The sequence below is a fragment of the Sapajus apella genome, unplaced genomic scaffold (genome assembly GCF_009761245.1).
Source record: "Sapajus apella isolate SASKATOON/1434 unplaced genomic scaffold, GSC_monkey_1.0 scaffold36, whole genome shotgun sequence".
Lineage (NCBI taxonomy): Eukaryota > Metazoa > Chordata > Mammalia > Primates > Cebidae > Sapajus > Sapajus apella.
In genome coordinates, this window is record NW_022436976.1 from 2,284,699 (window position 1) to 2,299,192 (window position 14,494).

Genomic DNA, 14,494 nt, shown 5'->3' on the forward strand with positions numbered 1-14,494 from the left:
AGTATCAGAGGCACAGAGAGGTAAAATACCTTGAGGAGTCACGCAGCAAGAGCCATGATCGACACCCACGTCATCTGGCTCTTGAGCCCATATTCTTAGGGGCTATGCTAGGAAATGATTTGCTATATAAAACCAAGTATTAAATTAGTAATAAAACTTACAACATTTTGGACTATAAATTTTACCACTACAGATCTGAAATGAAGATAGATAAAAATTTGCAGAAACAATATGGACAAATAAGGGAGGCAGAAAATGGTACATTATGCTTGCAAGTGAACATGGGGATTAATGAGAGTGAGTATTTGGAAATTGTAATGAAACCATGTGTCCCTACCCACTGATGATCTGCATACCCCTGGTAGTGAACTACTGCTTTAGTAAACATTCTTCCTTACTACACCTGTTATGTATGATTCCAGGCAAGGCAGACCCTTGGGGAATGTTGGTATCTCCTATAACTTGGTTTTTTTGACTCCTCCAAACCTCTGGTTGAAATTTGATTCTGTGTTGGAAGTAGGGCTTATTGGGAGGCATTTGGGTCATGGGGGTAAATCCCTTATGAATGGCTTGGTGCTATCTTCATGGTAATGAATAAGTCCTCACTCTCTTAGTTTCTGGGAGAGCCGGTTTTTGAACGTGGCCTCTCCTTCTTCTCTCTTCTTGCTTTTTCTCTTACCTTGTGATCTCTGCACAGCTGGCTCCCCTTTGCCCTCTCTGAGTGGAAATAGCCTGAAACCCTCCCCAGAAACAGACACTATCACCATGCTTCTTGTACAACCTGCAGAACTATGAGGCAAATAAACTTTTTTTTTTTTTTTTTTTTTTTTGAGATGGAGTCTCACTCTGTTGCCCAGGCTGGAGTGCAGTGGCACAATCTTGGCTCACTGCAACCTCTGCCTCCTGGGTTCAAGCAATTTTCCAGCCTCAGCCTACCGAGTAGCTGGGATTACAGGTGTGTGCCACTATGCCCGGCTATAAACTTCTTTGTAAAATAAATTACCTAGACCAGGCGCAGTGGCTCACCCCTATAACCCCAGCACTTTGGGAGGGTGAGGTGTGCAGATCACTTGAGGTCAGGAGTTTGAGACCAGCCTGGCCAACTTGGTGAAACCCTGTCTCTACTAAAAATATAAAAATTAGCTGGGGGTGGTGGTGGGCACTTGTAATCCCAGCTACTCAGGAGGCTGAAGCAGGAAGATCGTGTGAGCCAAGATTCTGCACTGCACTCCAGCCTGGGTGACAGCCAGACTCTGTCTCAAAAATAAATAAAATAAAATAAAATACTCAGCCTCAGATATTCCTTTATAGCAACACAAATGGACTAAGACAGTGCCTGATTAGAAACTTCATAGTTCTTTCATTCACTTAACACCCATTTTTTCAGAACCCATCCCTAAATGCTCACAGACTTTTAAGGGAGACAAACATATAAACAAATAATTACAACACAGTAAAATAAAAAATAGAGGCATGTGCAAGATATACAGTGGATATACTGAGATGAAGAATAATGTGGTGGGGGAAGGAGTGTTAGGGAGAGAAGGGTACCCTAGAACTTTCCCTAAAGAGGAAGTATTTGGATTGAGTAAGTTCTCCAGGAAGACAAGGAATAGGGAGGGACATTCCGAACAGAGAGAGCAGCATGTGCAAAGATTCGTAGATGTGAAACAGGATAATGTGTTCAAGGAAATGCAAATCCCTTCGTATTATGGGGATGTAGGTGCAGGGAAGGACGAGAATTGATGACAAGGGTTGAGCAGGCAGAGACTAGAAAAATATGAAGGAATTTGGAGCTTTACTGGAAGGAATAGTGATCCAATAAATAGTTGGAAGCAGGAATGACACAGTGAATTTAGTGTTCAAACAAATTGAACTCCAACTTCTTGCAATTGATTATCACACATGGAATGTATTAAAAAGTAATTAAACATATGAGATTTTTGTATCTCTGAAGTGGCCATTTGCAGTGGGCATATGTTTTTTATACCTACCCAGCATCCATTCTTTTTTTTCTTTTCTTTTTTTTTTTTTTGTAATAGCACCTGATTTTCCTTTGAGGACTTACCTACCTCCAATGAAATAATGGCACTATGAAATAAATTGTCTTACCTTTCTTGGCTGAGGGTTCAGCAAGAGAGCTAAGCAAAGGTCCTCCAACTCCTTCAGAAATCTAAATTTTGTGAGGGGTGACTCAACGATAGGACAAGATTAGATTTGATCCTTCTAGTATCAGCACCTCGAGAGGATGGTGCTGCACTTTCAGGTACCCAGGTTACCAAAGTTATTGCCTCTGATTCCCTGAGTTTCCCCATAATCTTCCAGTAAATTTCATGTGTGCTTGAGGTAACAAATTCTGCTCAAATCAGGTGCAGTTTGCTTCTAAGCTAAGAACCTTAATTTGTGTATCTCCTGGGGAGGATGATCAGCTTATTTTTATCTGCTGAAAATTTGTCCTGAGGTTGTTGTACTCCTATCAGCCTAGACACAGCAGGCAGCCTGTCTCTCTCTGAGTCTTGGTGCTAAACCAGTGTGCTGGCAAGGAATGGGCTCACATTTGCTTTGCTCTCAGAACCTGTAGACCTTCTTTATGCTCCTTCTCTTCTCCCCTCAGCTACCAACCTGGAACAGGAGGAATCTCTACTTGTGAAAGTCCTTTTCAATTTATATTTCTGATCATGACATTTTTTTTAATGTTTAGTGTAGAAACATCTCCTTCACAAAAGCACTTATGTTATCCTAAGACTTTGGAAGAATAATGAAAAAGACCCGCAGGCCTCTTCTGCTTCCCATCCTGCCCCAAAGCTACTCAGAGACCATAAACACAAATTATCTATGTGCTTGAATGTTGGAGAGTGGGAGGTGCAGGTTGAAGATGGAACAAAAATGAAGACACAAGGGAAGAAAATAAAGCGAGTTAACAATTCACAATACCTCGGTAGCTTAGTAATAAAAATAATGGTGCCTTTCAACGTATCTTTATTGTCATTCTTTATAATCGTTTTATTTGTTTTTATATTTTGTTTTATATTTTACTCACAGATGGAGAGTATAAATTTACTACTCAATGTATTGGGTTGCTTTCCTGGGTCACTGTAATATCAGCAACGATGATGGTTGTATGTGAAGATGAACAATCTTCATGCATTTTCCAAATCATCTGAAAGAGCTCTCAGAAGCCACACTTCCCATCAGAATGTTTGAGACACAGCCTGTCCATCTTCAACACTGGCTTTTCAGTCACTGGCTAGGTGTTATTTAGTTATCTTTTTCATGCATACCTTCGATTTCTGGCATGCAAAGCTTTCTGTATGCTTTTATGTAATGTGAATCCAGATGGTGGATTGTATGTGGGTGCAATAAATGACTGAATGTTTTAACATGTTTCTTGGCTGGAATTTATAATGGTAGAGTTTCTTTCCTAAGCCTCCATGTCTGCCACATTCTTCAATGATATTCACCAGGTTACATAGATGTTCTGATAGAACCAGGGATCAAGAAAGCTAAAATGGTTCTTCCTCTAATCTTGATCACACTCTCTTTCCCCCTCCTCACCTAATTTATTTCTCTGCCACAGAAACTTGGAACTTTGCAGTTCAGAGAAGACTGAGGCAAAGAAGAAGAATAACGGCACTGAAAGGAAGGGAAAGCCAGTAAAGGAAGTAGGAGAGAGAACTGAAAATTTGAAACAGAAGGTGGAATCAATTCCCTTAAAATACTTTTAAATATTCAAAAGCAAAGGATTAGAGTTAGTCAACAATGACAACAAAATATTAAAAAAGGGGCACTTATGCCTGCTGTCCTTATACATCTGCACCCCCGTTTCCCTATCCATTTTTCCTTCTCGAGACATTCTGGTACATGATGTTTCAGTTGCGTGTTACAGGCCACTTCACAAAAGCTACAATGGTCTTTAATATTATTTTAATATGCATCTTAGAGCTATTGCTCCTTATTGCAGTATTTGGATTCCTCTAATTAAACAGAGAACTGCTTCAAGCTGCTTTGTCATGCAGGGGACTCCTTGAGAGGATAACCAAAGATGGGAATCAAGATTTGGACACACCTCTTACTACTATCCTCATGATGGAGGTAGCTTATATTCTGGACCCCATAGAACTACTTTCTATTTTTGTTCATGTTTGTAGTTTACTTTCTGTGATTTCTTTCTGGAGAAGAAGCCTCATTCTGTCACCCAGGTTGGAGTGGAGTGGTTCGATGACGGCTCACTGAAGCCTTGGTCTCCTGGGCTCAAGCAATCCTTCTGCCTCAGCCTCTTCTGTCTCATTGTGGCATATGCCACCATGCGTGGCGAAATTTTTTTTCTTTAAAAGACTGGTTTTCCCAGTGTTACTCAGGCTGGTCTCAGACTCCTGGGTTCAAGCTGATCCTCTCATCTTGGCCTCCCAATGTGCTGGGATTACAGGTGCGAGCCACCCACTCCTGGCCTGTGATATCTTTTTACCTGTATATCCTTGGTAGTATTTGAAAACTTGTGTTTGGCTTCGGCTGTTTTCTTTGGGTATGAATGTAGCTGGTAATAATATAAATGGTAGTTTGCTTAACTGATGGCAAATAAAACCAATTTCATTCCTTTTATTATAGGTTTGCCTTCTAAGTGGAAGCTACCTTGAGATGAATTTAGCATTATTTATGCTAGCAAATGCTTGTGTCATTCTGATGTTTCTTTATTCCCTCTCTCTTTTTTTGATTTCCTGATAAAATAATAAATCCCTTTCTTCTTTCATTCAGTTGGCTTAGAAAGAGAGCATGAAAGATGACTTCATCCATTTTTTTCATTGGAGATTTGCTTTATTAATGACCCGGACTTTGATGGCCACATTTCTGCATTTGCTACCATTCCTTGATGCTATAGTGGATTTCTCTCATAATCTCTTATCCTTTTAACTTCACTTCCCGGAGGCAAAGGGCTTGCTTTGTACCTGACTGCATTATGAAACATCTGTTTGTCTGACCCACCCCTCCTCAGACTGCACCACCCAGGGCACTATGAAAATGAAGTTGCCACTGACTGGAGGTCAGCAGTCCTGCATTGGATCCAGATGAATGTACACCAGCATGGAACCCCCAAGGCTATGCTCTAGAGGGTCATCTCTGAACCTCCTTGAAGTAAGTGTTCAGCCAGGTTATTTATTCCTTTAGTGTTGGTTTTTGAAATGCTACTTTATTGGGTCTTGAAAAATTTGATGCTTGGCATAGAGGCACGAGGTTTCTAAATGTAGGACTTCACTGAATGAGGGTGATCACTACCAGGCTGTCCCTTCTTTTCTGTTTATAAGAGCCTCTTTCTCTTTTGTTATTTATTTATTTATTTATTTATTTATTTATTTATTTATTTATTGAGATAGAGTCTCACCCTGTTGCCCAGGCTGGAGTGCAATGGTGCGATCTTAGATCACTGCAACTTCCGCCTCCTGGGTTCAAACGATTCTCTTGCCTCAGCCTTCCCAGTAGCTGGCACTACAGGTGCCCACTATCACACCCAGTTAATTTTTGTATTTTTAGTAGAGATGGGGTTTCACCATGTTGACCAGGCTGATCTCAAGCTCCTGACCTTGTGATCCACCTGCCTCGGCCTCCAAAAGTGCTAGGATTACAGTTGTGAGCCACCCCACCTGGCCTTGTTATTTTTTACTCTGTGCCTTCAGAGAAACACTTCCTAGGAATTATCTTATTTTATTTTGCAACAGGCTGCCAAAAATGAAAAAGAGACTTGACAGGAAATGGAGGTAAAATTCAAGGATTAATTAAATTCATACATTTTGTCTTAGAGTCCATATGGCTCATAGACAATCTGCATAATTTGTCTGATTCTCACAGATTATCCCAAATATTATTTATTATTCATTTAACAAACATTTATTAAATTAAGCACTTTGAAAATAAAGAGGGAGAGATTTCAACTAGAAGGTGAGCTCCATTGAGCACAGGATTTTTGTTTATTTTGTTCACTCCTCTATTCCTAGTACTCAAAACACTGCCTGGCACATAGGTGGTACTCAACAAATATTTGCTGATGAATAAATGTATGAATACTAGTTTGATTTTAAAATATTCATTTTAGAATAACAGGTGTGTTATGTACATTGGATGTAGGATTGTGAATATAATAAAGCCTATCAATTAGAAAAGGGCCCTAGGAAGACTTGACATACAAGGGTCAGAGGAGATACTCTCCTTTGTGTTCAGAGTAGGCAGCTATTTTATGGTTCAGATTGTTTTGCCTCAAAGGAAAAATGTGGTTAAATTTATCTTTTTCATTTTTACTTCTATTTAGAAGGAAAAAAGAGTCTTATCTATTAAAACAATGAATTATCTCTATTTATTAGTCTTTCTGAGTTTATTTGATGCCTGTGTCTAAGGAACCTAAGGCATTGACCAGGTAGTCTTATTAAACCTCACAGCTCAGCATGGAAGTTGTGAGCAGAGCCAGCTCTTGGAGTATGCAGTGTGTACTTCTGCCTAGAGTTCCTATGGCAGTGCCAAGCCAACTCTCACTAGAATTTCTGTTTTTGAATTTTATATTTGCTGTTCCTCTATTTCTGTATGCTTCTTAGAGCTATCAGTAAAGAGATGGAGAATTAAAGATGGAGACCTGCAATGCTGCTGAAGGACTTGGCTGGCACCCTCCCTCACCCACCTTCTTTCCTGTCTACCTAGCTCTGAACATCTTTTTCCTCCTTTGCTCCTCCATGCCAAAGTCAAAGTGGGCACCAAATGCAGACTTGGCCAGGTGCACTCCCCAGGTGGGGAGGACGCCATCACCTCTCTTGTTGTCTCAGGAGTCACAACTTCAGAGTGACCTTTTGGAAGTTAGGCTGTGTCTAAGGCAGTAAGAACAGAAGTTCTATCTGAGGCTTTAGCCATTATACTTTGCTATAAATAGCATGTAACATAGCCTGATACTTTTATGTTGCAGTTGAAGTGTTATGGGATTTTATAAGAACTTAAATCCAGCACATAAGTCTCTCTCAGATCAGCCAGGCTTTGTGTTTTTTTCTTTTGTAACTCATTCTGAGTTGTTCTAAGACAAACACTGCTAAACTAGCTGGGTAGAAACGACACTGTGGTATAGCGGGAAGACCCCAAGAAGGCAAATCAGGGCTCATTCTAGATTGGACTTGGTTGCTAACTAGCTTTTTATCTGCAGTGAATCAAAATTCTGGGCCTCACTTTCTTGGTTTATAAACTAAGAGAATTTCATGAAATGAACTATAGCACTGCTTTCAGCTCTAATCTATTTAGGCTCAAGACCTGTTGCCCCTTCTTTCTATCAGTTTGAATAATGGAGTATAAAGAGTTAAAAAGAATCCTAGCATTGGCTAAGTAAATGTTAGTTAAATCTGGGTTAAATTGAATATAGCCAACCCTCTCAGTTAATATAGGAGGGAACTACATAAGCACAGAAAAATCCAGTTACTTGCTTAGGTCACACAACTAATTAATGGCAGAAACCTGATGTTTAACCACAAATCGTGAGTTTTCTTCTCAGAGAAACTCCCCTCATTACCTTTTGGTGGTCATTGTGGGTGTGGAAGAAGCAGCAGTTTTCACAAAAATGTTAAATTCTTATTTCTGCTAAGTTGGTTAGCATTGCCTGTTATGACAATCCCTGAATATCTTGTGCCAAAATGCTGCTGGCTGTTGTGCAGAGACATGTGTTGGTTGCTTTAGAATTATGCACAGACCAGAAACTCCTAGAGAAAAAAGTCCACCCCCTTTTAAATCACTCTCTTTAATTCTTTTTTCTGACTTAACTTTTAAAATCATGCAGGTTGTTCAAATAGTAGAGGAAGTCAGAAAAATCTGTTCAGGCAGGCAAGAACCAGGAGTTCTAGTCCAGACCCTGGGGGTTGGAGAACCTGGATGGATGTGTGGCATAAACTCACGTGAAAATGGTAGCTCTCTTCTCCATGCACTATTTCCCTGCTTAGAAATGTGTGTTGTATAAGTATGAACAAATCTTTTTCTCAGAGGCTGGGCTCTTTCTGACTTCCCTATTTCTTTGAAGTGTCGCTTCTTCAAGTTACCCTTCAAACCTTAGTCATCTCTGACTCCTCCCGTTTCTCTGACATACTGAAACAGTTGCTAAACTTCATGGGTTTCTTCTTCACAATATGTCCTGCACTGGTTTTACTTCATTCCTGTTAGTTTTCACATATGTCACTTAAAGTCATATCTTGTGAGTAGTTAAGAATGTGAGTTTGAAGTTAGGTAGAACTGGGTTTGAGTCCTAGCTCTGCCACTTACTATCTGGTGCCACTGCTTAATCTCTTTGCTATTTAGTTACTTTATCTTTAAAATGGAAATAATAATTATGTTGATCTTAAAGAATTGTGAGAAGTAAATGAAAGAACATGTGTAAAATACTCAGTACAGTGCCTAACATATAGTAAGTGTTTAACGCATAATAGTAATTATGTTGTTCACTCTCCTTGTTCATACTTCTTCCTCCTAGCAGATTAATCCCCCTAAAGCCTGGCTCTGACATTGTCTCTTTCTTACCCTGAAAGAGAAGCACCGTCACAGGGTTGTTGAAAGTTGGCCTCTGCAGCTGGACTGCCTGGGTTAGCATTTACTAGCTGTGTGGTCTTAAGCATCTTGTTAACTTCTCTTTGTCCCAGTTTTCTTATCTGTAACGCAAGGATAATAGTATCTACTTCAAAGGGCTACTATGAAATACATATTATTAATAGTTAATATTTTAAAATGTTTATAATAGAAAAATGTTTTAAGATTTAAAACAAATTTAAATCGTTTGGAATCAATATTTATCAATGTTAGTGTTTGATAAATAAAAGCTTACATTGACTTCTTAAATATCTGCTATTTCGTGAATATGCTTAGTATTCGTCTGTATTCATTTCCTTGGTCTTGTTGTTTCTCCCATGTAGAATACAGGGTGGATTACTGGAAAGGAAAGAGTACTTCTAGCCATGGGAGAGTAGTAGGTTGTACTTATATGCCAACTTTGATTTCTTAATAGTAACTACCTGGAGATCTCTGTTGCAAAAAATTCTGAGGCTTTGCATGTTTTCAGTGGGAAAGATTGACTAGTTGTGCTTCCCATGGGTCCTGAAGGAGAAGTGGAGACCTATCCTTACATTTTACCACACTAAAGAAGAATTTACAATGTTTTCATAATAAAGATAATTCATTTTTCAGAGTATAGATAAATTTTTTTTTCTTTTCTTTTCTTTTCTTTTTTTTTTTTTTTTTTTAGACAGGGTCTCACCTTTCCACTCAGGCTGGAGTGCTGTGGTGCGATCCTGTCTCACTGCAGCCTTGACCTCCCAGGTTGAAGTGATTCTTCTGCCTCAGCCCTCCAGCTAGCTGGGACTACATGTGCATGCCACCACACCTGGCTGATTTTTGTATTTTTTGTAGAAACAGTGTTTCACCATATATTGAACTCGTGAGCTCAAGCAATCCGCCTGCCTCAGCTTCCTAAAATGCTAGGATTACAGGGGTGAACCACTGTGCTTGACCAATTTTCTTAATACTGAGGACTAAAGGAAAGGATTTTCCATGGCTCTTTATAAATAATAAATAGCTTTCTTCAAATTGCTTAAATTCATTAATTTCTCCCAGCATTCTCTGAGTTGGTAATATTATTGTCTTCATCTCCCTTTTACAGATGAGGAAGCAATGGCATGAAGAGGTTAAGTAACTTGCATCAGATCACAAAATTAATAAATGGCAGAGCTGGGATTCAAACCCGGGTAGCCTAGCTCCAAAGTCTCCCCTTTTGGCCACTCTACTAAATATGATTCTAGGTAGCACAGGTCTTTGAGTTACTTCTTAAGTTTCATTTAATTTTAAAATAAGTTACCTCAATACAATTTGAGTACATTTGATTAAGTACTTTCAGAGAATTAATTCTGTAAGGGCCTTAATTGCTGTTCAACTGTGTATCTCTCTGGTGGCTTCGCTTAATCCAATAATAAAATTAAGAATGTCTTGAGCAGTGGATTCAAACCACTTCCTGCAGATCTCTAGGGTTGGACAGAGATGTTTCTGGGGTCTGAGGGCTAGTGATGGTGAGTATTAAAGGGGTCTGAGCCTCCACTCCCATTTCAACCAGGATATCCTTGTTTTATCTATCTAAAAATTGGGGTTCTAATTAGCATTTATTTTGAAGAAAGGGATCTCTGCCTTTTAAAATGTGTTTGATCATAATTTTACATGACATGGGAGGCTTCAGAATGAAAACCCAAACATACAGGAAAAACTGTCCTTTTTTTTTTTTTTTTTTTTTTTGAGACGGAGTTTCACTCTTGTTACCCAGGCTGGAGTGCAATGGCGCGACCTCGGCTCACCGCAACCTCCGCCTCCTGGGTATGAGCTAATGCAAATGGACTGAGTGGGAAAACTCAGCAAGATCTGTGTGTTCAGATTTCTCTTGGCCTCTCTTTGCAAAGGATTTCTTCTCATGAATGTGGGGTAGGACCCCTTTGGAATAAGGGTCTTAATTGCTTTATGGCCAGCTATTACACAGAAAGGTGGGAAAGGTTAGAGTAACATTTTTAAACTTTATGGCTGACTTTGGGGAAAAGAGGCTCTGGTTCCTATGACCCATTTTAGGGAAGAGGGATTCTAGTTTCTTTCTATGTTTTTTTTTTTTTTTTTTTTTTAATATGCCGAGTCTTGCTCTGTCACCCAGGCTGGAGTGCAATGGCGCTATCTGGGTTCACTGCAACCTCCGCCTCCTGGATTCAAGCAATTCTACTCCTCAGCTTCCCACATAGCTGGGATTACAGGCATAAGCCACCATGCCTGGCCCCAGATTCTAGTTTCTATGGCTTGACCAGAGGGAAGATGAGGGGTAAAAGACAGGAGGGTGAGAGAAGGTCAGATAGGGACTTTGCTCTGAGGCTGCTTCTTAGGCCTTCATTTTGGTGAAGGCATACAGTGAAGAGCACATGGTTAAGCTGTCTTATTTGTGTATGATAGAAAAAAAATTAGCTTTAATGGATTTTGAAGTATCTTGAGTTTTCAATTTTAAAAAATTCTGCTTTTTAATAATAAGGCATGCTCAGATTACCCTGATATCCAAAAAGTTTCCTGCAATCTACTTTTCATCAAATTCAAATATGTGTCAACATTGATTTGATATAGTGGGGAGAATTGAAAAGAAGTGTTGTGTAACAACTGGAAGAGGGCTCTTTGGATATATTTATAAGAGTCTAGGTAGAGCTCTGCACATATCCTGTTCTCCAGAAACTGATTTGTAAAAATGCAACTCATTGGGTCACCCAGCCTCCTGGATTAGGCTTTAGGAGTATGCCTAGAGAAATATCATCTATCTTCAAAAAAGATATATTTCTATTAGCAATCAGTTTTTGGTATCATAAAAAGTAGGACTGTGGTGCTAATTATTCAAACTTTGAACCGGTAGTTTGTTTGGACTTGGGACACATTGCATTATTGTACTGTAGCAGATTTTCCCTTCTAATTTTGATGTGCTTTAGGCAGGTGGCATTTAAAATGACTTTACTTTGGGGAGCTCCCATCACCTGAGAGGAGAGTAAGTGGGTTTGGGAGAAAGCTAACAGCAGAAGAAAGACAGCCTGTTATTAATGTTCCATGTGGAAAATCTACCAAGTAGTAATAATTCACAGTTGATTTTGCAAGCACAACTCATTACTCCAGTTGATTTCTGACTTTGTTGAGCTGTAACTCTAATATCCCTGGCATACTTCGTCAATACCTTTATATCTGAGAGCGAGTTAATCAGATACTGATAGAACTCCATAAGGGAAATCCTCGGTCTTCACCATGGGCAAGACCCTGGACACCTGTAGATTCCACTTAAATGAAGTAAAGACTTGAATTACTGTTGAAACAGGTTAAACATTTCAAAAGTTGTAGATTTTTTTTTTTTGTAGACATACATTTTTATTTCTTTGCGGTAGACAGGTAGGAGTGAAACTGCTAGGTCATATGGCAAATTTATCTTTTTTTAAATTATACTTTAAGTTCTGAGATACATGTGCAGAACATGCAGGTTTGTTACATAGGTATACATGTGCCATGGTGGTTTGCTGCACCCATCAACTCGTCGTCTATATTAGGTATTTCTCCTAATGCTACCCCTCCTCAGCCCCCCACCTGCTGACAGGCCTCAGTGTGTGACGTTCCCCTCCCTGTGTCCATGTGTTCTCATTGTTCAACTCCCACTGATGAATGAGAACATGCGGTGTTTGGTTTTCTGTTCCTGTGTTAGTTTGCTGAGAATGATGGTTTCTAGCTTCATCCATGCCCCTGCAAAGGACATGAACTCATCATTTTTATGGCTGCATAGTATTCCATGGTGTATATGTGCTACATTTTCTTTATCCAATCTATCATTGATGGGCATTTGGGTTGGTTCCAAGTCTTTGCTATTGTGAACAGTGATGCAGTAAACATATGTGTGCTTGTGTCTTTTTATTAGAATAATTTATAATCCTTTAGGCATATATCTAGTAATGGGATTGCTAGGTCAAATGGTATTTCTAATTCCAGATGCTTGAGGAATTGCCACACAGTCTTCCACAAAGGTTGAACTAATTTATACTCGCATAACAGTATAAAAGCATTCCTATTTCTCCACATGCTCTGTAGCATCTGCTATTTCCTGACTTTGTAATCATTGCTATTCTAACTGGCATGAGATGATATCTCATTGTGGTTTTGATTTGCATTTCTCTAATAATTAGTGATGATGAGCATTTTTTCATATGTTTTTTGGCCGCATAAATGTCTTCTTTTGAGAAGTGTCTCTTTGGATCCTTTGCCTATTTTTTGATGGAGTTGTTTGTTTTTTTCTTGTAAATTTGTTTAAGTTCTTTGTAGATGTAGATCCTGGATATTAGCCCTTTGTCAGATGGATAGACTGCAAAAATTTTCTCCCATTCTGTAGGTTGCCTGTTCACTCTGATGATAGTTTTCTTTTAGGGTTTTTATAGTTTTAGGTTTTAACATTTAACTCTTTAATTTATCTTGATTTAATTTTTGTATAAGGTAAAAGGAAGGGGTCCAGTTTCAGTTTTCTGCACATGGCTAGCCGGTTTTCCTAACACCATTTATTGAATAGGGAATCCTTTCCTTATTGCTTATTTTTGTTAGGTTTGTAAAAGATCAGATGGTTGTAGATGTGTGGAGTTATTTCTGAGGCCTCTGTTCTGTTCCATTGGTCTATATATATGTTTTGGTACCAGTACTATGCTGTTTTTGTTACTGTAGCCTTATAGTATAGTTTGAAGTCAGGTAGTGTGATGCCTTCAGCTTTGTTCTTTTTGCTTAGGATTGTCTTGGCTATATGGGCTCTTTTTTGGTTTTATATGAACTTTAAAGTAGTTTTTTTTCTGGTTCTGTGAAGAAAGTCAATGGTAGTTTGATGGGGAGAGCATTGATCTATAAATTACTTTGGGCAGTATAGCCATTTTCATGATACTGATTCCTCCTATCCATGAGCATGGAATTTTTTTCTATTTGTTTGTGTCCTCTCTTATTTCCTTGAGCAGTGGTTTTTTTAGTTCTCCTTGAAGAGGTTCTTCACATCCTTTGTAAGTTGTATTCCTAGGTATTTTATTCTCTTTGTAGCAATTGGCTCTCTGTTTGTCTATTATTGGTGTATAGCAATGCTTGTGTTTTTGCACATTGATTTTGTATCCTGAGACTTTGCTGAAGTTGCTTATTGGCTTAAGGAGATTTTGCACTAAGATGTTGGGGTTTTCTAAATATACAATCATGTCATCTGCAAACAGAGACAATTTGACCTCCTCTCTTCCTATCTGAATACGCTTTATTTCTTTCTTTTGCCTGATTGCTCTGGCCAGACCTTCCAATACTATGTTGAATAGGAGTGGTAAGAGAGGGCATTCTTATTTTGTGCCAGTTTTCAAAGGGAATGCTTCTAGCTTTTGCCCATTCAGTATGATATCAGCTGTGGGTTTGTCATAAACAGCTCATATTATTTTGAAATATGTTCCATCAATACCTAGTTTATTGAGAGTTTTTAACTTGAAGGGGTGTTGAATTTTGTTGAAGGTCTTTTCTGCATCTATTGAGATAATCATGTTTTTTTTGTCATTGGTTCTGTTTATGTGATGGATTACGTTTATTGATTTGTGTATGTTGGACCAACTTTGCATCCTGGGGATGAAGCTGACTTGATCATGATGGATAAGCTTTTTGATGTGCTGCTGGATTCAGTTTGCCAGTATTTTATTGAGGATTTTTGTATCAATGTTCATCAGGATATTGGCCTGAAATTTTCCTTTTTTGTTGTGTCTCTGCCAGGTTTTGGCACCAGGATGATGCTGGCCTCATAAAATGAGATAGGGAGGAGTCTCTCTTTTTCTATTGTTTGGAATAGTTTCAGAAGGAATAGTACCAGCTTCTCTTTGTATCTTTCATAGAATTCAGCTGTGAATCCGTCTGGTCCTGGGCCTTTTTTTGGTTGGTAGACTATTATTTACTACTTCAA

General features: G+C 38.9%; 1 protein-coding gene across 2 annotated transcripts in view; it reads left to right on the plus strand.

Moving 5' to 3' along the window:
* LOC116563762 (uricase) overlaps positions 1 to 14,494 on the plus strand; it is a 106,947-nt gene that overhangs the window by 14,446 nt on the left and 78,007 nt on the right. For both annotated transcript variants that reach the window (XM_032296431.1, XM_032296432.1), the window contains one exon: positions 4,991 to 5,130. In XM_032296431.1, the coding sequence (XP_032152322.1) occupies positions 5,068 to 5,130 (63 nt within the window). In that variant the 5' untranslated portion in view covers positions 4,991 to 5,067. The remainder of the gene's footprint in view (positions 1 to 4,990; positions 5,131 to 14,494) is intronic.